Source organism: Nematolebias whitei, chromosome 5 (genome assembly GCF_014905685.2).
Source record: "Nematolebias whitei isolate Nwh7 chromosome 5, NemWhi1, whole genome shotgun sequence".
Classification (NCBI taxonomy): Eukaryota; Metazoa; Chordata; class Actinopteri; order Cyprinodontiformes; family Rivulidae; genus Nematolebias; species Nematolebias whitei.
The window spans coordinates 38,305,918-38,332,534 of NC_056502.1; the positions used below are offsets into that span (position 1 = coordinate 38,305,918).

Below are 26,617 nucleotides of genomic sequence, written 5' to 3' on the forward strand. Positions count from 1 at the left end.
CAGTCACTGTGCGAGTCCTTCACAGGGACACGGAGACAAATGAGACAACCAACCATTCACTCTCTCACTCACACCTATGGACAATTTAAAGTTACTAATCAAACATGCATGTTTTTGGGCTGTGGGAATTAATTGACAATATTTTATACTTGACATCTCAAGAATTCCAGTCCAGGGTTTTTAGAAGACTCCCACCTTTCCAAAAAGCTGCACAAGTCTGCCAGCCCTTCCGCCCTTTTTTTTTTTTTTTTGTAAGTAAAAAACTTTACTTGTGCAAAATTCTGCAGCCAACTCGTGAAGCAGCAGTCGGCCACAAAGTGTCCAGCTCCAGGCAGAATTGGACAAGTCGTCTTCAGCTTGCATTCATATGGAGCTACTGTTTAAAACTAAACGTTTATTTGTGAGCAACACTAGTGTGTTTTTGCTCTTTGCATCTGAAGTAAAACAAATCTGTCTGAGATGAGGCCCTGGGCTCGACGGCACCCACAGAGGAGGCTGCAGCTGCTGATACTGCACTGTCCCTCAGCTGTGAAAGTGGAGCTTTACTCAGTGGGCTAATATCAAAATCAAAAATGGAGGTAAAGAAAATAAATTTGAAAGGAATACACAACTTTATTATATGATTAAATATGGGTTTCAAAAATTAATTCATCATGCCTTTCAACCAGGTAAGTTTTTATTTTTATTTTTTCCCTCTCAGAAGAAACGAATGAAAAGTCAAGTGACGAGGAGTTTATGGGACGTTTAAAATGATTCTGACAACTTGGCCCAACCAAAATAATATAAAAACACAAACTAATATAAATATAGGGCTGATTCTCCTCCATCCCAGATTAAACATTACTTTTAAACACTTCTCTAATTAATGGATTAATAATTAATGGATTCATTTTTAATTTGAAGAGCAACAATTTATGAACAACATAAAGGTTTTTGTGGTAAAACTCCAGTTACACCTCTACTAAAACACATTTTTAAAGTCTTAATTACCATATATTACTTTTCTTTTGCCGTTTATAGCTTTTGTGGCACAATGCTAAATAATGTTTTAGTCGTCCCTACTTGGGATATTTTCCGTTTTATGAGGAGTTGACTGGTGGGAGTCACGTCTTTAAAACTCTGTTGTTTTCTCTCCCTGTGTTCCAGTTTGTATGAGGTTCCCAGCATCTCTCCATCCTCCTTCTCGCAGCACTTCCGGAACCTGCTGGAAGAGGCGGATGAAACGGATAACATCCACGACGTGACGCTCCAGGCTGGTGATCGCAATTTCCCCGCTCACAAGTACATTCTGTCCATGAGGTCCGAGTTCTTCCGGAAACAGTTCATGTCCGAGCCTTGCGGGGTCAACGAGGAGGAGGTGAGGAGGAGTGAAGATGCTGTCGGATGCGATTTGCTCGTATTTGAAAAAATCCCAGCAGACGTTCTGGAATACGCCCTGCACTTCATCTACACGGACTCCTGTGAGCTGCTGGTGCACGGGGCCCGGCCGAGGGTCTCGGGTGCATCACCTGGACAAAACCAGGTAAGAGTGTGTGTGTGTGTGTGTGGGGGGGGGGGGGCTTCTATTTATTCTATCAGAAAATATTTTCCTTTAGGATACTGCTGCAAGCTTTTGAATATTGTTAAACTGTTGCAATAAACTCTCAGCAGCCAAAGTTTGATCAAGTTTTTCTTTGGTTTAAGTTTTGCTGGCCTGTGAGACGAGTGTGACCACTTCCTCTGTTTCTGCTGTGTTGGCCAGGATTCAGAGCAAGAGAGGCTTATCAGCAGTCTGCAGGACTTCGGTCTGAGTGGTCGCTCAGCTCTTGAGGTGTACCGTTCCCTCTCTCCCTCAACCAGAGGTGACAGTAACAAGTCCAAGAACAAGAGCTCCAAGCCTGGCAAGAAAGGGAAGGGAGGCAAAGGTGACAAGGGAAAAGCCAACGAAGGAGGGGCGAACCCTGTAAAAACCTTACAGGCTGTTTCAAAGAAGCTTGGCCTGGGCAGCCTGTCGGCACGGTGAGAAGCAGTGCCAGTACCAAACTCACTGAAGATGATTTATTGTAACTGGAGTGGTCTTTTATTCTTTCAGACTGGATGGTGTGAAGTATGAAAATGGAAAAATTAATGTGATTCAGAAGAAAACTGGCAACAAACCCAAATTTTTCCAGAAAAAATGGTGCGCATCTGACTGGAATATTATGTTTATGACCGTACACAAAGTATTAATGAAAAATGTGATTCTATATATATATATTTTTATCATTCTGTGTGCACAGCTCCTATCTCTGCGATGTGACTCTGAAATCTGAAGATGGTAAAGAGTTTCCTTGCCACAAAAGCGTCCTCTGTGCAAGACTAGGTAAGACGGAGCACTCAGAACGTCACCATGAAAAATACACAAAAAATAATGATCATTATTCTGGTCATAAACTGTAACGGCAGTTTATTTTGCTACGCCCCGAGTTCATTTGAGCTCCTTCAAACTGAGGCTTTTGTTCCTCCATATTTGCAGAGCTTCTTTCTTGCAGATGCGTGAGCTCGAGTTCTGTGAATTGGACTAGAGTTATCATGTATGGAGCAGCTGTGGCTGAGTGGTTAGAGCAGTCATCCTCCAATGCAAGAGTTGGGGGTTCGAATCCACCAGCAGTCGCATGCCCAAGTGTCCCTGGGCAAGACACTGAACCCCTCATAGCCTCTGATGTGTGTCCCATCAGTGTATGAATGTGATGAAGCTCTGATTAGTCTCTTTAGAATGATTTGTTCAATTATCTTTGTAGAGATCTAGTATAGAGCTGTATGAACGGGTAAATGAGGCACAGATTGTTGTGTAAAGTGCTTTGAGTATCTGGACAAGATAGAAAGGTGCTATATAAATGCAGTCAATTTACCATTTATGTCACAGTTTTGATAAGTTTAAACTCAACTTAATGAAAAATCACAAGTGATTTAGAATTTGACTGGGACTCTACTCCTTTTGACTGAATGTCTTGAATTGGCTAACATCCATCCATCATCTTTACCTGCTTCTTCCTCTTTGGGTCGCAGGGGTCACTGGTACCCATATCCAAGCAGTCACTTTGTGAGAGGCAGGGGACACCTTGGACAGGTCTCCAGTCCATCACAGGGACACATAGAGACAAACGAGACAACCATTCACTCACTCACACCTAGAGACAATTTAGAGTTGCCAACATGCATGTTTTTGGTCTGTGGGAGGAAACTGGAGTACCTGGAGAAAACCCACGCATGCACGGAGAGAACATGCAAACTCCACCCAGAAAGGTCTCCAGACTGGGATTTGAACCAGGGTGACCAGCTTGCTGAGAGGCAGCAACTTTACCAACTGCACCACCGTGCTGCCTTGACTTGGCTACCAATAACTAATAATTTCCAGGTAGTTTACGCTAAAGGCCTGAAGATACCGGCGTGTGCTGCATGACGGGACCAAAGAGAGCCCTCACAAGTAGAGCTGCTCTTTATACATGCAGCACTCACTGCGGGTTTCTAAACCAAACAGATTGCATTAAAGTTGTGCACAGGAAGTTCATTTTTCATACACAATCATAACTGTAATCTTTTCTAAGTGTTTTTTATTGTTTATGAAGAATCTAAAATAATTCAGTTGTATGGATGCCTGAAAAACTCACCTGCTCAGAGATGATTTTTAAAATGTATACATAAAGCAAGCAGCTAAATATGGTGTCACTTTGAGTAACGATACAGAAAATGTATTTCATGCGTTTCAGTGTGTGAAAGGTTGGAGTAAAAATGGATAAAACAAAATTCTTTTGGACGTTTACTGTGAAACATCTTTTTTTTTTTTTTTTCTTGCTGCTTTTGTCGAAATAAAAAAAATGCACCCTTTTTTATAAGAAGCGTTCATAATTTCCTAACTTTTAAAATATTTAGTCTAATTAAATTACACATTTAGAACAATTACTTGTTTAGAAGTCAAATTTTGAAGTTTCCAGCTTGGGATCTAACTCGGGACCGACATCTTGATTGCAGACTCGACTCAGGACTCAAGTAGAAACACTTGGTTTCACCTCTGCTTCCTTGGCATCAATTTTAAATTAAGTTTAATTGTTAACTAGTTTAAAGCTAGAGAAAATCAGCAGCAGCATGTTGACATGGATGTATTTTTTCCTGTAGAGTACTTCAACAGTATGCTTGGAAACCCCTGGATTGAGGTAAACCCAAGAAACCTCTTCTCTTTCCTGCTGCACTTGTTCCCGCCTGATAATCGTGTCGTCCCACACCTTGCAGGCGACCTCTTGTTCTGCTCTAGAGATGCCTACAAGCTCAGAGATCCTGCAGGTCATTCTCGAGTACATTTACACAGACGAGTCTCCCACCATTAAGGGTAAACTCAAGTTTTATGTACACTCGGTTAACGCTTCATGTTCTAAAGTTTTATAAAAACTGTCTTGACTTGTTAACTCGTTTTTGTTGGACAGAGTCTCTAAATGTGGAATTTGTCTGCAACGTGCTGGTTGTGGCTGACCAGCTGCTCATCACTCGACTGAAGGAGATGTGCGAGGTCGTCATCACTGAGAACTGTACGTTCCGTTTGTTCTTCACCTTCTCTTGTGCTCGATGTTGCTGCCGCACTCCTAAATGAATGAACACAGAACACATCTGTAATGTGCTGATGTTTATCTACGAACATTAACTCAGGTGCTGTTGGGTAAAATACAGAAGCAGGACTTGTCCAAGAACCCAGAGTAACCCAGAGTTTGTGGAAAGTAAACGCCACATTTCAGTATCTTGAGAAGTTTCTTCAAGCAGAAAAACTTTACCTTTAGAAGTCTCTTCACATCAATGTGGGAGAATTTTATTATTTTCTTTACAGTTTAGACGGACGGAGACGCGTCCTGAGCTGCGCAGCATGCCGTTTGTACCGACAGTTTTTGAGTGGGGGGTGGGGTGGGGGGGGGTTCAGCATGAGCTTTTTAGCTAGCACACCTGTATTGCGTGAGCCACTAGCTTAGTGTTACGTCAGTGCCGACTGGTGGGTGGGTGGGGGGTGCACGCTGCTTGTAGAATGAAAAGGGACATGTCAACGCCACACAAACCCCCCCAGGCCACGAGTCGGTCCTGAGAAGCAACAGCTCTAACCACTGCACCGCAGTGACGCCCGTTGTTGACTTTTGAGTGATTTCCTCATTGTACAACAGTTAGAATCACCATAAATTTAATTAAATTTAATCAATTTAAAAATAAATTTAATAAATTAATAAAATAAATAAAAATAATTTTAATTTAGTCATCAATTTAATTTCCCTCTGGGATTAATAAAGTATTTTTGAATTGAATAGAATTGAAATGACTTAAGGTATAATTTTGCCTGATAACATTTCCCTGTCAGTGTAACGGCAACAGTTCGTGGTGATTGCTGATCTTTGACGTTGTGTGAACAAACCTGTACGCTCCAGAGCAGCAAACTGATCAAATCTTCTCTGTTCCAGAGGTGATCACACCTGCTGATCATCTGATTCATACATTAGCAGCTCTTAGCTGCCGTTTTATAATTTTGGCTTTGTTGTGCTAAACATTAATTTAAACTGGTGTACTAAACTAATATTCAGGTTCCCAGCGACTCTGAAAATCAGGGGAAACCTTGAAAATTATATTTACCAGACCCTTCCTGCCACCTGACACAAAGTTCTGAGCATTTCTGACTGACGTCTCTCCTGGACGTTCAGGAAAAACTCGGAATTTAGTTTTCATTAAATGCTGGGAAACTTGATTTTAAGACTGGATGACACCCCTCCCCCAGTATGTGTGTTTGTACTTTATTATTTTTTTATACTTACTTTTTATTGCAACTGACGTTTATGTTTTAGTTGAAGCTATGAGAACAAAAAGCAGCTGTGAAGTGATTCAAAATGTTGTTTTTTTCTCAGTGACTCTGAAAAATGCTGCAGAGCTGCTGGAGTTCGCCACCTTGTACAACGCGGAGCAGCTGAAACTGTCCTGCCTGCAGTTCATCGTCCTCAACATGGCCGCCTTGCTGGAGTCAAAGTGAGAGACCGTGAAAAGATCATCTGAGCCATACCACCAGATAACTAATTTTCATATTAAAAGGCAACACAAATCCATTTTAAAACCATTTCATTGCAGTAAAATGTTTAGTAACAATGATTTGAGTATTCAGGTGTTTGTCACCGATCCTGTTTATGTTCAGTAAATGTGTGTTTTGATGTCGTGGTCTGTGTTCTGTCACCGGTCAAAGATGTTTTAATGTCTGCTTCCTTGCTGTGTTGTCCTCAGAGCTCTGGACATCGTTAGTGATGAAGTGCTTGTGGAGCTGTCTGCAGCCTACAGGAGGATGGTGAGTCACTTTTCCACAACTATAAAAGGTGACGGTTATAATTCATGTTGCTGATGATGGTTCAGATTAGCTTCTGAGAATTTAGGGAGCTGGAGCTCCGTATTCTGTCCTGGCACATTGTCCTGTCCAGCCAACACTGGCAGGAAGGATGATGAGCAACAACTACCAGTAGTTTAACTCCTCTGTGTGTGTGTGTGTGTGTGTGTGTGTTAATTTCTGTTTTTGTTTAAGGTGTTATCTGTGTCAGTCTTGATGCTCATATTTTACTGTAAAATAATTATAAACTCCTAATTCACTACATTCCAGTGGACCACCAAGTCATTAAATGTGCCTTGTCTGGTTCATTCTTTCACTTGTACACAGATTACATTGTTCTCCTTGTTGGTACCAAAAGAAATGTGAATGTTTTCTCCTTCTTAACTCATTGTTTCTCCTTCCCTCAGGCCGAGTGTTCTTGACAGCTCAATTTCCTTCAGGCGTCAGTAATGTCACCTGGTCTGCTGGTTTTCACCTTTGCAATATTAACCGCCTTCGTTTTTTCTGACCCCTCTCTCAGTACGCTCTGTGTCCACAGTCTTGTGACTTTTCAGATTGACTTTTGTAGTTCCCTTCTATTTCACCTCCCCCCAAAATCACAAGTTGCAGCTGGTGTCACCCCCTTAAACCTCCTCCTACAGTCACAGCACTCCTGTTTTGCAGCAGCTTCACTGGCTCCTGCTGAACTCTCACATCTTTTAAAATTCTACTTTTAAAGACTCCCCCCCCCCCCCTCCATATTTATCTGACCTTCTTCTGCCTATCGCTATCCCCTCCCTCAGTCCCTCCACCTCCCTGTACCTACTGCCCTCCTCACCACCATGGTCAGCTCCTCTGGAACTCACTACTCTGAAAACACAAATGTCACCTCTCTGTTAAAAATTAGACTGAAACCCCATTTCTGTAGATCAGTTGAGTCTTGGTTTACTCATCTGCACTTCTTTCTTTATTTTTTCTGCTCCATTCTGCAGGGTTGCCACAGCACGTGGACTCATTAAAGATTTAAAAATTGTTTTATGCCAAATGCCATTCGTGACAAAACCTGGGCTTGAACTCACAACTTTAGGATTACAAGACTACAGCTCTCCTGAGCTACCGCACCTTCTTTTAATAAAGTGCTGAAAATTTGATTTCAGATCCCAGCAATGCAGAAGCGTGTCATCACCCCATACCCCGGTGCACCAGACCTCAGTCTGTATGAGGAGGAGGATTTGGACTCGGCATTCAGCCCCAAACCAGAGTCAGAAGTTGATCAGAGTTGCAGGTACACAACAAATGACAGCTTTTGTCGGAGGTGTAGAAGTTTCCTTTCCCATTGTAAAAGTGTACATTAGCATTGTAACAAAACACAAAGTTTTAGTGTGCATACAATTAAAGTATTCAACTACAAACACTGTTACATGGATTCATTGATACAAATGGGTACAGCATCAGAGAAAAGGTCCGATCACATCAAATGTATGTAACCGTACCAGAAAGCAAAAAAATAAAAAAACATAGGAACAGCGTGTTTTTTTATTTTTATTATTATATGCTTTTTCACATTTCTGTACTTTGACAAGACAACTAATGCGAGGAATAGATTTTTTTTATTTTTCTGACCCTAAAGTCCTGATTCATCCAACCTGATGAATCAGTCTGCCTGAATATTTTGCTCTGGATGAACAAGGTGCTCTGAAGTAAAGAAAACCCCAAATCTGTGACGTCTCTTGCAGCTACAAATCTGTTCACTTACTGAGTGGTAGAGAACTTCTGAAAACCTTGAAGTCCTGATATGAGTCTGTATAAAAACAGAAATGAACTGCTCTGTTCCACTGCCATCACATTCAGGGTTTGGACATGGAGGTGGTGAAGGATTACAAATACCTGGGGGTTCATCTAGCCAACAGACTGGACTGACTGAGAAATACAGATGTTACAAACGAGGACTAAAGTAGTCTCCACCTGCTGAGAGGACAGGCCTTTTGGGGAGTGCAGGACACTGTTCGGGACCTTTTTTATGATGCTGGTAGCCTCGGCTGTCCTAGATGCAGCGGTCTGTTGGGGCAGACTGAACATAATGGTCAGGAGGGCTGGCTCCATCCTGGACTGCTCTGAACATCATCAAGGAGATGGGTGAGAGGATGATGCTGACCATGTTTATATCTAGAATGGACAATCCTATCATAATTTGCACAAGTAAGGGGCTTTATGCAGCTCGTTCAGTGACGGGACAAGACGTTACACAGGTCGTCCAAATGCATGCTCAATAATCCAGGTAGAAAAATCTAGCAAGGTTAAGTCAGGTTATCTGGACGAAGAAGAAGAATCCATCCAGATGACCTGACTTAACCTCGTTAGATTACACAGGTCCTTCAGCTGTGAAGCTTTACAACCAAACTATGAACCATCTCCACACCTCATTTCTGTGCATTACACGTGGTCATGAAACGCACTGTACCTGTCCCTCGCTACTTCGTGGTTCGACTTCCACGTACTCTTTTGTAGTTTTTCCAAGTAAGATCGGACATGACACACAATTGGCTGATTGATGGATGAGCCGCAAGATGGGCATGGATTTTTAAAATTTAAAATAAATTATTTAAAATTATTTATTACCTGTGTGCAGCCCACATGTGCAGGGCGAAGCTTCTTTCTGCCGCGTGTTGTATCTCCACTCTGCAGAAAAGTGGGCGTGGCCGAGATCTCTGGCAGGTGGCAGGGAGCTGAAATCATGACATGCTGTGCTCTTTTAGAGCATTTAGTTTAGAAACATTGTTTAGAATATTGCAAGAGTGTAGGAAGGGATTAAAATGCCTACACACACACACACACACTAAAATAAACTACTACTTGCACTGCTATTTGTACTTTACAGTTTTTCACTTATCACAGGGGGACTGAGACTGGAAACTCCCACAATAAACGAGGAACTACTGTATATACTTAATAATATACTGCCTATATAAAGTTATCGTATATTTGTTTATACTTCTTTGTTATATGACCGTCAAAGGTGAGACATCGTATAGTTTCCATATGTACATAAACTCTCTTGTCCCGACCATAACTTCTGATCTGCTTAAGATAATTTAACAAAACTTCATGTGCATCATCACTAGATGGAGTGTTGTACACTTCTCACTCCCCCAGCTTCAAGGTCATAAATCAAAACAAGGTCTTTGCTTGTACGTGCCGTAACTTCTGATCCACTTGCTGTAGAATAGTTTGTCGATGGGCATATAATGGGCCATATGCAGTACTCTTGTTGTATTTTAAATTAAGTGTTTCTGCTGCTGAAGCTTGTGACTTTTTTTTATCTCCTCAACTTGTGTGTGTGCTCACAGTTGTTCCTTATTCTTCCTCAGAGAGGTGTTGTTAAAGAAGGCCAAGATGAAGGCCAAGAAGAAACCACGGAGACGTTCTGACAGTTCAGGAGGCTACACTCTCTCTGATATTATTCAAACCCCTCCTGCTGCAGGTAAACGCACACAAGCACATGGATTTATTTTAGTCTCGTCACATTTTTTATTTAAAGCATTCTTGTTTACTGCAGAAACCTCTCTGTTAAAGCCCACACTGTGCTATAAAAGAAACCATGAAGAGCTTGTAGATGTCAAACTGTGAACGCTCTGTATGAAAACCTCAACATGAACTTGTCTTGCTGTAAAACGTAATTAACAGATTCTGCACAGTACGCCGTCTTGCCGCAGTTACGACAGTTATTCAATAGATCTCGGTCCAGCAATAAATGAAAGTTAAACTCAAGTGTTGGCACTCTTTTTAGATTTGGACTTCACGAGTCATGACATGGGGAAAATAAAAACCTCAGTTGTAGCAGCGCACACAGCACAGACATTTATAGATTTGTTTTGTCCGTCAGCGTTATAAATCTGCTCTCTGTGATCCTGTCGCACTGAACAACAAAAATTTTGTCTGACGTTCAAAAATCACGTTGTATGAACAAGACTTTAACTTCCACAGTACTGACAGTGGTGCTTGTGTATATGCATATTGGATCATTTTATCACTGTACAAGCAGCAGGTTGTTGTAAAAATGTCACTAACCTGAACTGTTTTTGTCCAGCGGGGTCTCTGATCCTTGTTAAAATGGATAAAACCAACTCTGCAGAGTCCCTGCAGGAGATCCTCACATCTGACTCAGAAAGCAGCTACATGGGAGTTGGCAGTCCCAGAGACATGCAGTCACTGCTGTTTCAGGACCGAGCTGAGGTTGACTCACATTTTTATTCTGTAACGACTTCATGGTTAGAATATTAACTTGTGCCCCTTCATACACACGTCTTGTTTTTTTTGTTTTTTTTTAATTAACACTTTATAATTACTGGTAATGGCTTACCATGGAGCTAATACACAAGCTTGCATAAAGTTACTGAGTGAGAGGAGCAATTATTTTAGCTTCTTTCAGGACATTCATCCATTTAGTAATTCCACACTTAAAGTTTAAATATTCTTAACCTCGTTACAGATTATTAAAGGGATAGTTGCAGGATTCTAAATAAACCTTTTCTCTGCAGGATGACAGAGCTTTCAGTCAGATAGTTAAGACCCCACCCATCACCCCGACCTCCCTGAAGAGTAACTTCCATACTCCCCCCAGCTCTGCTCCACAAACCGCCCCCAAGGTGCTTCCCTGGTAAGAGTGCCATAATTCAGAATATCTAAATTATATTCCTTGCATGTTTGGGACACTTTAGTTCTACAACTAAAATTTCAGGTTAAAGATAGAAAAATGTGAAGTATTGTTTACTTTACACTTGCACCCTGCTCGTTTACCATGACACTGTGGTTCGTTGACGAGAGGAAATTATTTCTTGCCATTAATTTATAAAAAAAAACTGTTTTTACAATCTGCAGCCCAGCTCAGGCTGCTCCAGTGTTGGATCTGAGAACGATCATGGACATGGAGGCCAGCTCTCTGCAGGCTCCCTGTGCAACTCCTAAAAGTCCTGGAATGTGAGCAGCTGCTTTGTTTATGTTTCTGCAGAAATCCTTCTATAAACTCACAGAATTAAACACTCTTTTATTTTATTTTTTTTGTAGAACAAATGGGTTTTTGTTCACCTGATAAATGAGCTGCATGTAAACCCACAGATTCACATTAAATGTTTTAATGTATCGATGATTAGTGTTCTACTTCAATGTGTGTACATCTGGATGAAGGTTGATAACTTCAGCTGTGCATATTTCTTGGTCTGCAGCGTCAGCAGCAACATCAAACACTCTCCTGTTTCCACTAAACTGTCCCAGAAACAGAGGAAGATGTTGGCCATGGCCAGCAGGGAGGTCTGTGGAGAGTCTCCAGCGTCCAGACCAGCCGCAGCAACGCCGTCCAAGAGCACTGAGAAGGCCTGGTGAGTGAGTTCATGTATTACTGACCCTGTCTTCCAGCCAGCAAAACTTCTAATCAGTTAACAATCTTTAGCTGTGTGTCAGGAAATAATTAACGACCAGATTTTGTTAGTTTCCATTTTGTCTGTGAGCTTTTTTACTCTGTAGTGGTCAGAGGGGCACGTAAGAATACCACTTGTGAACATCGTAGTTCTCACTGTGTTGGGTTCTTCATTCTGCACACAATGTTATTACAGACGAGTGGCACGGTGGCTCAGTTGGTAGAGCTGTTGCCTCTCAGCGAGAAGGTCACCAGATCGAATCCCGCCCTGGGATCTTTCTGTGTGGCGTTTGCATGTTCTCTCCGTGCATGCGTTGGTTTTCTCCGGGTACTCCGGGTTCCTCCCACAGACCAAAAACATACCATACCATTTTATTTATAAAGCACTTAAAACAGCAACAAGGCCAACCAAAGTGCTGTACAGACAGAACAACAGGTAACACACAAAGCAAAATACAAAATGAGGTAAATCAGAATATAGACAAATAGATAGATAATAGATGAAACATGCGTTGGACTGATCGGTAACTCTACATGTCAGTGTCCTTGAGCAAGACACCTAATCCCTAACGGCTTCCCGGGGGTTTACATAGCTGCCCACTGCTCCACCTGAGTGTGTCTCGGGTGTGAGGGGTTAAATGCAGAGAACTCATTTCATCATTGTCTGGAAATATACAGTGATGACAACACTTATTTATTATAAATTGTCTCTAGGTGTGAGAGAGAGAGAGTGAATGGTTGTTTATCGTTTGTCTCTCTGTGTCCCTCTGGACTGAAGACCTGTCCAGGGTGCCCCCCACCTCTTGCACAGTGACTGCTGGATATGGACACCAGTGACCTGAAAAGGAAGAAGCGGGTAAAGAGGATGGATGGATGGATGGATGTTATTACAGACAGTTATCCCTAACATTGCTCTGTGTATGAGAAGAAATTCACTCCACCTACTTCCCTAAATGTTTAATTTCCTGTGATATGCAGAGAGCATTTAAATTGAGGATTTCATCCCCTCACTTAAATAAGTTTCATAACCTGCTTTAGAGCAGGACAACCAGAATCTAAAAGTTATTTTATTGTCAAGTAAATCTTTAAAAAGTTGAGTCGTGTCCTCTGGATGGATTCTTCTTTGTTGAAAGGTTTCATATTTTATACAAAAGACTTCTTCAGTCTGTGGAGCTGCAACAAACTGGACTGGAAACTATAATCCTGGATTATTGAGCGTGTGTCAGGACATTGTGAAGTAAAGCTCATATTTTCTTTCACCCTTTGTTTGGTTCCTGCAGGGCCACAGCTGTCCAGTCCTCGCCGTCCTTCTGTTCTTTTCGGTCTCTACTGGAAGAGGAAGAGAACCGTTTAATGAGAGTGGAGCAAGCAGGAACCCAGGGGGTCCAGGGATCCCCTGTCAGCCCAAGGGTCCCGTGTCCTTCTGCCAGGAGGGTCACATTCAAAGATGCTGAGAGCAGTGAGCCAGAGAGACCTACTGGGTGAACAAAGCACTTCCTCATGACATATGGTTTAAAAATGATACATTTTATGAATCATGTTGTTCAGAATCATAAAAATCATCATTTTGTTAAAATAGGGCCTGCTGTGCTTTTCCAGCTCATGCATCAAATTACCAGAGCCAGTGTTATCTGGTGAACTGTTTCTGAGTCAGAAATCCAGCTGATTTTAAAATGACCAAACATTTCTTCTGCCAATCAGCTTCTACTCACAGAAACGGAGATTAAAAACTCTCCACCGCAGAGCTCGTGCTTCCTCAGAGTTCCACTGGGAGGCACTGTTGAGTTGTTCATCACGAAACCTGTCTTTACCTTAAAGTCCCATCAGGCCATCGCCGCACCTGTCTTGTAATTTATGTCACTGCAGAATTTTATGTGAAAAGTAATTGTAGTTGTGCAGAAATTAATATTTCAGAAACAAAAAGAGGAAGAGGTGTTTTTTTTTTTTTTTTTTTTTTTTTAATCTCTCGAGTGTTCAGGGAAAGTTGAGAGGAGTTGTACTTCTGGCTGGATAAGTAGAAGCTCCTGGGGCACTGATGTGGTTTCTGCTTAACATGAAGCGAGGCACAGTGCTCCGACCCAGTTCAGCTGGGTTGACCTGCCCACAGAGACCGAGTCATCCTGACCTGACAGCACCAGCTGACCGCTAATTGCTGACAGAGCTTACACATACAGTATGCTGATAGCTGTGTGCTTTGCTGTTAATCTGCATCTGATGGTGGCCTGCTCCTGTGAGGCTAAAGCCATCCTTGCGTTGTGCTACTGTATCTGACTATTTCACTTATTTCAGGTCTTTAAAAACCCAAAGTGATGTTTTATTTTCACATCTGTATTTGTAATAATCATGCTGCAATGTTCTTACCAGACTTCTGGATATTGAACAGCTGTGGGAGTCAGTGAAGTGAAGCTGATGATGGTAATCTGAGGTGATGAGGGCTGTCCTTGTGTCACAACAGATCACACGCAGCAGAGAACACGTTTCAGGTTTGCCTAGGTATTTGGATGAGCAGAAACTGAGTTCAAAGCACAGGAAGCAGACGAAGAAGCCTCGTATATTCTCCCTCAGCCTCCTGGGACATATTTGCAGATCCTGAGTCAGATTAAATGGAGATATCTTTCTAATCTGTGATTTCATTAAACGTCAGACATTTTTTATTTCTCATGTCTTCTGGAAACCTTTCCAAAGGTGCATTTTAGCCATATTACTGTTCTTCTCTGGCTGCAATATTCAGATGTATGACTTCTAGCATAGTAAGTACACAAAAATACTTTTGGTCATATTTCTACCAAACTATGATGTGACTTTTCACTCTAAGTATTTACTTAAAGCTCAAAGATCTGGGCAAATTGCCCACTATCCTTGCACAGTTCCATTTAACTTGGAAGTTTTCTAATAAACACCCCCCCCCCCCATCCAGTATTATTTGGCCATTTCAAATGAAACTACCTGTTGTTCTGAGCTTCAGTACAAAGTACAGATCATAAGTACATTGTAGTTATAAAAACAAGATAATTGACACATCAGGAGCTCTGTAATGCAGTAAAGTCTTTGTCATTGGTTTTTGCATCATTATTTTTATTTTTTATTTTTTCCACACCTTTCAGTGTTTTATTTCTAAATGGCTATATGAAGATTAGAATAATTCTAAATGTGTATATACTTCACTGGATCTCACCATCTTCACTTAACAGCTCGAGTTCATTTTGAACATCCAACAACCTGTCTTTGGAAAGCTGTTCTGTTTACCTTTGTTATTTTGAAAAGTAAGGGCGGATTAAAGAAATGCAAATTAAAGCGCTCCTCCTTTCTGATTCTCCTGGCTCAGGGGTCTGCAACCTGCGGCTCTTTGGTCCCTCTGCAGCGGCTCCTTGAAGCTTTGACCGAAACAACATGAAACTGAATTTTACTGGGTTTTATACCCACAACAGAGGAGACTAGTTTTAGCAATTGTCCTGCTAATTTTCTACAAATGTGTGAATAAAGTTACTAGTACTAGAAAACATGGATTCAGTTTAGATACTTCATTCATCCAAAGTCCAGCTTCACAGTGGGATCTTTGGAATACCTTTAAAACGGATTGCTTCAAATAAGTGCAGTGTATCTGATAAATATGGGAATAAAAAAAAATAATTAAAGTCAAAGTAAGTCAAAGTATTTGTTTTTCATTGAAAAGGTTCAATAAAATTATATGGAAGAGGTTTAGGGTCACGATGTATTTTTTATTGAATTTTTCAGAATTATGACTTTAAATTCTGAGAAGAATAAATCAGAATTCAGGAGATCTTTTTTCTTGCACTGTGGCCCTAATCCTCTTCCATACTCACGTTAATCTTGTACTTTATTACTGCAAAGTGAGATACTTGATTATTTCATCAAGGCCTGCAGAGTTCACCGTTTACTTTCTCTATCAAAATTTGACTAAACTATTATTTTCTTTCCTCCTTTGCATAAATACTGTATTCTGCCCTAAAAGGTAAAAACATCAATAAATATTAGAACTCCTCATATACCGGTACTTTTAATTTTATAACGTCACCCCCACAGGCCAGAACCCCTACTCGACGAACTCCAAGTGGCCCATGGGCCATCAGTTGATAATCCCAGCTGTAGCAGGTTTTGCGGCTTCAGACACGTTTTATTTCATGAGTCAAGGGGCAGCGATGGCTCTTCTGATAGGACAGGCTGCGGACCCCGTCCTAGAATCTGGACAGTAGAAAACTTGATTTCAGCCCGGTTCTGTTATGGTACAAGATGTTCGCTGAAGTCAGCTGGGTGCAGGGACGTTGACTCGACCTTTGTCCGCTCGTTCAGGCTCGGGTTGCTTTCACCACGACAGTGTGGGTCACTGATGTATCTGTGTCACCGTGTGCCCCCTCAGGCCCTGGGTGCTTGGTGCCGTGGGCAGCCCTCCCCTCTCCTCCCTGGTGACCTTCGCTTCCATCGTGGAGGAGGAGAAGCAGCAGGAAGCCGCGCTGATCCGCAGCCGAGAGAAGCCGCTGGCGCTCATCCAGGTAGACACGTTCTCACCTAGAAAACAGAACCTAGATGACAACGAAACCTGGCGGTGGTTATCTGCTGTCTGGTGTTTATCTAGTAAACATCAGTCAGGACAGGGCTGCTAGACATAAGGTCCTCCTGCTCCTCTGGCAGCTCTCTGTGCTCCGTTACCTTCACCAAACCATCTAGTGACCTTTTGACCTTTTTGCAGTATCCATGTTTGACTATTAAACCTTCCTCCACATGTAAAGCAGGATACGATGGTACATTTTATCTGCATTGCAGCGTGTGATTTAGGACAATTTAATTGTTTATACTTTAAGTTATTTTGTTGTCTCGTTGCTTCTGCCCCCCAATATTGACTTATTTTAGGTTCTAGCTTGTGCTGCGTTGCTCTTTTCTTCAGCCTCAGATGACTGCTGGTGCTGTGCTGTCGATAGAGTGAGGGTATTAAAATAACATGTTTTTATAGATTTGGCTGATGTCATTTTGAAGTATCAGCCTGAGTTTAGGTTGATGTTTGGCTGAACTCATCTTCCACCACAGAAGATGAGTTCAGTCAAACAGAACTACAGTTTTAACTTATTGTCATGTAGACAGAATTAAATTCACAACAGTTTAAAGGATGGTATTCAAAATATGTTACTTTGCAATATATAGCATACCGTAGTTCTGCCCAACCTGAGTATCAACTAAAGACTCATAAATCCATTAGGCTTTCATTGACAGACGTTCTTATTTTAACTTCAGGAGAACTGTTAACTGAATGTAATGTCCTCCTCCAGAATTTGTGGCTTTTATTAATTGGCCTTTTGTTCTGTTGTTGCAGATTGAAGAGAGAGCCATTCAGGACCTTCTGCTCCACTATCAGGCTCGGGACAACCCAGATGAACTGATAGTGGTGGAGACGACACCCAGAGGTCCAATGGCAGCTCCGACCTGGCACAAGCACTGAGGACTGATCTTGTGACAGCACAACAGCTACATACCATTAAAATCCGAACTGATTGGTAGATCGTGCTGATGTTCTGCTAAAACGTCCGCCTCACTCAGTGGATTTTAAAATGGGTCAAAAGTTAATCTGTGCTCCTCTTCTCTCTGAAGCGTTGCTTTCATCTTGTTTTATTGCTGCTCAGTGTTTAAAGTGGAAGAACGATAGCTTTTTATTTTGGAGTGTGGTTCTACATGAAGCGCTGCGTCTGCATATTACGCCTGCATCTCAACACAACCGGTAAACAAGTTTCCTTAATAAATCTGATGTTGCCAAAGAACAGAACATAAATGGAGATGCTAAAATCACATAACCTGCGTGTCTAAATAACAAGAACTCTAATGAAGAGTGCCAACTGTGAGAGCACAAGTTTAAAAAGTTGTTTTTCTCTATATTGTTCGACTGATTGCCTCAGCAGATGTAGAGTAACGTGATGATATTGCAAGAACGACAAAATATGTCCTTGCACATAGATATTTATAGTTATTAAAGTGAAAACTTCATCACTTAATGATGAAAACAACAGACTTTAGTGCAAAGTGTGGATTGTGATGCTGGTGATAACGTAGATGTTGGACAATGTTTTCACCAGGTCCAGATGCATTCATGTGCAACAGATGGGGCTCTTGTTCTGTGTTTCATCAGTAACACATGCCCTTTTCCTAAAGCCAGTGTAAGCTTGGTACCTTTAAAGTTGGACCACCGGTCCAAATTTATCCACTGTTGTGGATAACATGGTGTTTCTAAGATGTAAGGATGTGAGGAGAAACTGGCATGCAATAATAAAACCTCTCCTTTGTGCATTGAGTCTGCCTCCTTTGTGTGATTGGGAACAGACTTGGGTAGTTTGAATTCAAAAAACGTTTACTGTACTTTCCACCATACACGTCGCACCACCGTATAAGTCGCTTCAGTCCAAATTTGTCTAATGGGGGGGGATAAGTTGCTTCGCCATGCAAGTCTCATCTATTATGAGTCACTGCTGACCACCTGGAAACGTGGGCCGGTGTTGTGCCAAAAATCAGATGGCGGTCGCAGGAGCATGCACGGGAGGACTTTAACAGGAATTTAACAAGATTAACACTTAAAAACAATTATTTGTTTGCTTGACATTATAGTAAAGGTGTGTCTCAGTTTAACTTTATTCCTTAATAAATGAACTTTAATGGTCAAATCTGCTTAATTTCAAAAGCCGATTTGCGGGAGCAGGCAGAGGGAGGACTCGCTGTGCATTTCTTCAAAATTTACAAAGATAACCGCCTAAAAACTTTTTATTTTTTTGCTCGACATAGTAAAGGTGTCTCAGTTGAACTTTTTCTTAATAAATGCACTTTAACGGTCAAATCAGCTGCATTTCTCCTGAGTGGTGCAGTAAAATGCAGCTGATTTGACATTTTCCCCACGAAGGTGGCTTTGTATGGCAAGCCAAGTGTCATTAATAGCCACTTTTACCTATTAATGAGACACTTAGCTTGCCATATGAGTCGAGGGCCCTCTAGTGGCTGAAAATGGTAGTGTTCAATATTTTCCATGACAGAATGAATGAAATTGTCAAATCTCAGCCAAAAATTGGGTTATAAATGGGGGGGGGGGAAGAATTATTAGGTGCTTCGATGTATAAATCGCAGGACGTGCAAATTTATGCAAAAAGGTGTGACTTGTACAGCCAAAAATACGGTACTTGAATCAAGAATTTGATGCTTTAACATCATTTTTTATTTTTTTTTATTTTTTTTATAATACTGTAAAGACAGCCTTTTACAGATTGCTCCTTTTTGGATCAAATAACATTTGTTCCCGCCAACTCCTTGCTCGTCGTCTGCCCTGAATGAGCAAGCGACCATTATCAAGTCTCAGCCTGTCATTAACTTTGACGACCCTGATCTCAGCAGAGAGTGTGGTGATTGAGCGGTCTTATTGGTTGTAATTAAAGATGGATCATCACATCGGAAGTCAGAGAGGGATGGCTCGTGGGGGAAATGATAATAGCAGATTAGGATCTATTAGCAGTGCGTTATCTCAGATAACGCATTAATTACACGACTGTCTTCTTTTTGACGCCACACTAATGGTGTCCAGTGTCGAAGTTCACAAACTGCTCCTTCAGTCTGTGCTCTGAATATGAATATAAGCTGACAAGTTGAGTACAGCAACAGGTTTCAGAAAAGAGACTGGTCCGATACTAAAAGATTCTTTGTGAAAATGTGCTTTTATTTTTTAATTTCGCGTGGATTCCAGAGTTTCCTATCAAAACCTCCTTGTGTTAAAATAGTCTTGTTTGTGTAATACTCTGTTCATCTGAGTTGATTTAAAACAGCCTAAAATCATGAAAAAGACCAACATACCATTGAAACCAGATATTTAGACATTTTTTAGTGTTTGTTTGCTTGCCTTTAAACTGACTTGGACTGAATCTTTGTATGTCCTTCCAGAAATTTCTCCAAAAAAATTTGGGGAGGCTGACTCCAAGGTCTTCTGTGCAGCCTTGACCACTCTCTGCAGAGCTTTCCTTTCTGCAGCTGTGCAGCCTCCATGCCACATGTTAATGCTTGAGCATAGGATGCTCTCCACTGCACACCCATAGAAAGAGTCCACTGGACTGAGCTTCCCAGTCCAGCTCACCACAGCCTCCTGAGGAAGTAGAGTCTCTGATGAGCTTTCTTGATCAGACTGATAGTGTTGTTGCCCCAGGTGAAGTTGTCATTCAGTTTCACACCCAAGTACTTGTAACCAGAGATCACTTCCAATGCAGATTCTCCCATGTTCAGGGGGGTGTAGGTGAGTTTGCTCCATCTGAAATCCACAACCATCTCCTTCATCTTCTTCACATTGATGTGAAGGTTGTTCTTCCTGCACCAGCTCTCCAGGTGTTCCACCTCCTGCCTGTAGCAGGACTCATCGTTGTTTCATACATCCAACCACTGCATCGTCTGCAAACTTTACAATATGACAGCTTGCATGGGTAGGTACACAGTCATATGTGAGCAGAGTGAACAGGAGAGGGCTCAACACACAGCCCTGAGGAGAGCCAGTGTTGAGGATTATGGTGGAGGAGGAGAAGTTTTGGATCCAGACTGCAGTCTGTTTGTTAAAAAGTCCAGGACCCAGTTGCATATGGAGGGACTTAGTCCTAGTGTGAGTAATTTGTCCATCAGGGTCTGGGGAATCATGGTGTTGAAGGTGGATGTGAAGTCCACAGAGCATAAGGGTGTAGGAGTCCTTCTGCTCCAGGTGGGTGAGAGCAGTATGGACCACAGAGGAGATGGTGTCCTCTGTTGATCGATTATTGTGTATGCATGATGTTGATGGTTGTTTTTTGTTTCATTTACAACAGCCTCCCTGAAGACCTGCCATTCTGTACATGCAAAACGGTCCTGCAGTACAGTCACTGCCGCACGACATCCTGCACTACAATAAACACTTTTAATGTCTTTCTGCACCTGACCTGCTTTAGACCTTAACTGTTGATATTTTTATACCTCTCTGTTATTTTTATGTTCTCTGTTATTTTTTTTTATCTTGTGATCCTTTGTGCATGTTCCTTTGTATTGAAATTCTGGCACAACAATTTCCTGCGGGATCAATAAAGTTCTATCTTATCTTTAAATCAAACAAGGTTCCACTCACATCTGATCATCATCCCACTGATTAAAAACACCTGACTCTATTTTCACCTTCAAATCAACTGCTAATCCTAGAGGTTCACATACTTTTGCCACTCACAAATATGTAAAATTGGATCATTTTCCTCAAATAAATGACCAGGTATAAAAGTGTTTTGAACCAGTTTGACATTACTGTTGACAAAGGAGAGGGCAGGCACCAGAGGAGAGGGCGTGCCCCAGAGGCCAGCTAAGCACCAATACATAACTGACCAAGTATAATAGTTTTCTATCATTTGCTTAACATGTTTCTCTTCATCTACTTTTAGGACTTGTGTGAAAATCTCATGATGTTTTCGGTCATATGCAGAAATATGAAAAATTCTAAAGGCTTCACAAACTTTCAAGCACCACAGTAGATGCCATCCCATCCAGCAAAGGATCAAGCTGTGCTTTATTTCATAGTCAACATTAAACAATGTTGGGGTGCCTGCCAAGGTGGATATAAAACAAACAAGTGTATACAAAGTGGGCCAAGGTGTGTACAACCTGTCCAGAGGTGAGTCAGAAAATACTTGTGTCAGACAGCTTTGTGTTTTACCTTACACAACATGGCTACAAATTGACTAAAACTGCAAAAGTACAATTTGTTGGAGGGACAACTGGAACTGGACTCCTGTTCGCCAGATCCAAGATTAATCACCCACTATAACTAAAAGGATCCTGGCTTCCATTCATACTTGAGAGGGTCCTGGGTTGCATCTTATGCCACTTGTGGGTATTTCCTTTATTGGTCCCCTAATGTGGTGAGAGAAGAGTTCTTGTCACTCCAAACCCACACTGCCTGGACACCAGCAGTCTCCTTTCCATGGTTTATGTCATTGCTTCTCAAATGCTTTTCATTGGAAAACGTCATCTCTGTACCTGTCCTTTCTCAATATCAGACTGCAGACAAAGATGAAAAGGAGCTCTGAGACACAAGCCCTTCATGCTCAGAAATGTGACCTGATGTCTGTCCATGTGGTCACTGCATCAGGGATGACTCATGCACGTACACATGCCACAGCTGACTGTAGGCAGTCTGCAGAAGGTTCCAGGTGGTGCCTGGCATGTTGTTTGGTCCAGAAGCTGAGAGCATCTGGGGTGTCAGCAGCAGTCACGCCAGGCATTCAGAACCTTGGGTAATGGATGTGGATGTACAGGCCCCTCTGGCTCAGTGTCTTATAAAATGTGATCTGCAAGGCCTTCTGCATTCATCTCATAGAACTCCACTTCCACAGTCCTGGCAACATGGAAGGTTGTTGATGGTACTTCGTGTCCCGTCACTCATAATATGAACAGTCAGCTTACTGCTCAAATGACCTCTTACTGAACCTTGCAAAGTAATATGTCTAATATCAATTTAGAAAATGAACCTAAATGGAGGTTTATGTCTCTACTAACAGCATTTGGAAGCATTTTGTTTGTATTTAAGTCATATATTATGGAAGTATATGATCTTAGCTGCTGATATTTCATCACATTACTTTGGAATAGCCAGAAGAGATTTTATTAAGTAGAAACCCTGAGGTCAGTGCAGTATACAGTACTTTGAGAAGGCCCTTTCTTCCTCTAGGAGCAGATGGGGTGGGATAAGTCCTGGCCATCCTGCTTTTCTGCCAGGCACATGGAAAACTCATAGGGCTGTCCTCCAGATGGGCAGATAACTTCAGGATTAATATGTTTATGGAGAAAAGGTGACGTTCCAAGAGCCCCATGGAACAACTCCGACATTTCCACTTTGCTGTACAGTGTCAGGTTGAGGCTCAGTGATCAAGGTTAAACCATCATTTATCCAGACATCACTCACCAGACTGCTTGTCTTCATCCCCCTTTAGAGTCTAATAACAGTAAACAACTCTTAAGTGGATCTCCCATCTATGCTAGGTATACTTGAATGGAAATATGGCATTAAATGAGCTGAAATTTTGTCTTTGAAAATTTTGCATGCAACAAAGTTCTAGGTTTTAAGATGTTTGCAGCAGTCATATTGTCTTATACTGTATGTGGTATACATCTGCTGCAATCTCAAACAAATACCAGTGACTCAGTGTTTGTTTTTTAATATTCCAATAATCCATTAAAACTTTCTTTCTCTCGCTCTCTCCGGTATATTCATAAAATAATTTTGTTTTTGTTTTTCTATTTTCAGTCGTTGCATGTGAACATTAGATTGAGCAGATTTTTTACTTGGCTTTATAGTCCAGCAAAAGTGTTTGATGTTTTTGTGGCTGTGTATGGTTCTTCCACATGCTCCTGAGGCCCTTATTTGTTAAAATTAACAAATTGTTAAATTGTCAATATGTGTTGTTTTCAAGACTTCAGTCGTCTAATTCAATAAATAAGAGGAGTCAATAACAGAAGAAGCTGTTTGGCAGAGATGACGTGTTGAATTTTATGGATACAATCCACAAATTCAACTTTGCTCAGCCCACAAATGCATTTAACAGTACCTAACAAATGTAGCAATGTTTAAGAAAACATAAACAGGATTTCCAGCAATATAAGAATAATTGCCAAAAAGTATTGTTACAATGGATAAATCAACCAAATACAAATTTCTTTACTTTTTGTGTGGAGTTTTTTTTTTTTTTTTTTTTTTAGGGGGGGGGGTGATAACACTAATTACAGTAATTATTAGCTAATCATCAACAGACATTAATTAATTAGACTGATGCTTAAACTGTTGGTGGCAATAAAGTCTGATATGAAGTAACATGACTTTATTTTACAATCAACTATGTGGATTCAGGGATCATTTTGTGTGTTATTACTGCATTTGTGTCTGTTGTATTTAGCATATAGATGGTCTTGTCATTTATACTACTTCTCATAGTAAAAGTAAACATTATTTTCGATTTTACTTTTTATTTATGTAATCAAGCATGACAGCAAATATAACAGAGAAATCTGTAATAATTTATTTTTTGTGGCTTGCATTAAGATTTGTTGTTCAAAGTTCTAGTTTTTCCTAAACCTGATGTAGGTCTTTATGATTTCCATCCTACTTGGTGAACATGGAGTGTTGACTGGCCTGGATTATTTGATCTGTCCACACTCATGACTTTGCAAACTTCAGAGCATGTTTTTCTCAATGAGTGTGGCCCGACTGTGCAGCTGCAGCAGCCGATCAAATTACTGAACTTTCAGCTTCATTTGGTTGTCAGTTTGACAGCCTCTGAACCACACAGATGGATTTCTGGCAAAGATCGGGGGTTGTCACTTTTGAGAAGCATCAGTTATAAAGCATGTGCCAGAGCAGAGGGGATGAGCATCAAGTGCATGAGGGAGCGTTATGCAAGGTTTTGTGAATTTTGATCATTCTTCCCCCGTTTTCCATATAGAGATACACACACACATATATATATATATATATATATATATATATATATATATATATATATATATATATATATATATATATTTGCAATGTGTATTTTATACATCAAATTTAATGGATTATAAGGTGCTTTTTATTTTTCCTGACTTTCAGCGCTAAATCTATAACCTGAGCCTCATATGTGAGTCAATGAGATCAATAATCCTTTTACCAAGCTTCCTGTAAGTTGATATTTTCCCTCTAATTACTTTCCTGAAATCAAGCTCTTTAGTCTTATTTTACGACATTCAGAGATATAAACATGTTTCCTTTCATACTAAAGATATAAGATTGTTTTTTCCATCCATCCATCCATCCATCCATCCATCCATACCCTGGATCTTATTCTGTATCTTGCATTAGCAGTTCTGAAATCTGCCTGATCGGCTTGATAAACCCCAAACAAAGGCCTGACTTTATTTACAAATGGTGCAGCTGTTGAGTATGTAAATGAGTAGTCTGCCTAATACACAACCTTCTCAAAAGGACGTGCACCTCAAACTGTGCTCACAACCCAAACATGTGTCTCTCTGCACATTTCTCACATATAAATTATATTTAAGTATGTAAAGTGTGTTGTACGGGCAGCATGGTGGCGCAACTGGTAGAGCTGCTGCCTCTCAGCGAGCAGGTCCTTGGTTCAAATCCCGGTCCAGGGGCCTTTCTGGGTGGAGTTTGCATGTTCTCTCTGTGCATGCGTGGGTTTTCTCCGGGTACTCCGGTTTCCTCCCACAGTCCAAAAACATGCATGTTAGGCTGATTGGTAACTCTAAATTGTCCCTATAGGTGTGAGTGAGAGAGTGAATGGTTGTTTGTCTCGTTTGTCTCTGTGTGGCCCTGTGATGGACTTGCGACCCGTCCAGGGTGTACCCCGCCCCTCGCACAGTGATTGCTGGACATGGGCACCAGAGACCCCCGTGACCCAAAATGGAATAAGCGGGTAAAGATAATGGATGGATGGATGGATGGATGGATGGATGGATGGAAGTGTGTTGTCATCATTGTATGTTCCCATACAATGATGAAATTGGTTCTCATGTGGGATACCCACAGGTGGAGCAGTGGGCGCCCGGGGAGCAAACTGGGGATTGGGTGTCTTGCTTAGGGACACCACGACATGTGGGCATGGCGGGGAGTCGAACCGCTTCTTTCTGGTCCCAGATCGGTTGGCCTAACTCTACCCCATCTCACCCCTGCAAATGCTTGCATTTCAAGGAAAAACATCTATATTTACACAAATCACTATGCTAGGAAGCATATTGTACAGTGCATCTAGAAAGTATTCACAGCACTTCACTTTTTCCACATTTTATGTTACATCCTTATCCCAAATTGTATTAAATCTCTTTCCTCATGTTTCTACACACAATACCTGGTTATGACAATGTAAAAAAGACTGAGATTTTTTCAAATTTATTAAAAATAGAAAACTAATAAATCACATTTATTAAGTATTCACAGCCTTTGCTTAAGACTTAGTTGATCCTCCTTTGGCAGCAGTTCCAGCCTCCAGTCTTTTAATATGATGCTTCAAGCTGAGCAGCTCTTTAGACAGTTTGTCCCATTCTTCTTTACAGTACTTCTCAAGCTCCACCAGGTTGGATGAGAGACGTCTGTGCAGCCACTTTCAGACATCTCCAGAGATGTTCAATCAGATTCAAGTCGGTGCCCATGTCCAGCAGTCACTGTGCGAGGGGCGGGGTACATGCTGGACAGGTCTCCAGTCCATCACAGAGACAAATGAAACAAACAACCACTCACTCTCTCACTCACACCTAGGGACAATTTAGAGTTACCAATCAGCCTAACATGCATGTTTTTGGTCTGTGGGAGGAAACTGGAGGAAACCCACGTATGCACAGAGAGAACATGCAAGCTCCACCCAGAAAGGCCCCTGGCCGGGGTTTGAACCAGGGATCTGCTCGCTGAGAGGCAGCAGCTCTACCAGTTGCGCCACCGTGCTGCCCTCTTACTTTAAATAAATAAATAAATTTATAAAAATCTTTTTTAACTTGGTCATAATGGTGTATTGTGTGTAGAATTTAGAGCAAAGAGAATAATTTAATACAATTTGGAATAAGACTATAACATAAAATGTGGAAAAAGTGAAGCGCTGTGATACTTTCTGGATGGACTGTGTATTCTCTCTGGCATGGGAACACCTGGGGGTCCCCCAGGAGGAGCTGGAGTGTGTCTCTGGGAACAGGGATGTCTGGGTTTCTCTCTTGGACCTGCTCCCTCTGCAACCCGATCATGAATGTGGTAAGAGACGGAGAGAAAGCATGAATTTCTCAAAGACCAGCACCCTCCTTGTGAGGTTAGCAAAAAGAATTTACAATCTTCTGAAAGCTGGTGGTTTTTGTGT

General features: G+C 41.4%; 1 protein-coding gene across 1 annotated transcript in view; it reads left to right on the top strand.

The window, feature by feature from the left end:
- Positions 1-17,297, top strand: part of ibtk (inhibitor of Bruton agammaglobulinemia tyrosine kinase) — a 28,908-nt gene extending 11,611 nt beyond the window's left edge. Inside the window, exons 11-28 of the mRNA XM_037676445.1 lie at positions 1,147-1,522; positions 1,742-1,998; positions 2,072-2,158; positions 2,259-2,341; positions 4,135-4,172; positions 4,249-4,345; positions 4,440-4,541; positions 5,889-6,006; positions 6,256-6,316; positions 7,489-7,616; positions 9,700-9,812; positions 10,419-10,564; positions 10,870-10,988; positions 11,210-11,308; positions 11,554-11,706; positions 13,025-13,225; positions 16,123-16,255; positions 17,071-17,297. Coding sequence (XP_037532373.1) covers positions 1,147-1,522; positions 1,742-1,998; positions 2,072-2,158; positions 2,259-2,341; positions 4,135-4,172; positions 4,249-4,345; positions 4,440-4,541; positions 5,889-6,006; positions 6,256-6,316; positions 7,489-7,616; positions 9,700-9,812; positions 10,419-10,564; positions 10,870-10,988; positions 11,210-11,308; positions 11,554-11,706; positions 13,025-13,225; positions 16,123-16,255; positions 17,071-17,196 — 2,437 coding nt within the window. The 3' untranslated portion in view covers positions 17,197-17,297. The remainder of the gene's footprint in view (positions 1-1,146; positions 1,523-1,741; positions 1,999-2,071; positions 2,159-2,258; positions 2,342-4,134; positions 4,173-4,248; positions 4,346-4,439; positions 4,542-5,888; positions 6,007-6,255; positions 6,317-7,488; positions 7,617-9,699; positions 9,813-10,418; positions 10,565-10,869; positions 10,989-11,209; positions 11,309-11,553; positions 11,707-13,024; positions 13,226-16,122; positions 16,256-17,070) is intronic.
- Positions 17,298-26,617: the final 9,320 nt, after the last annotated feature.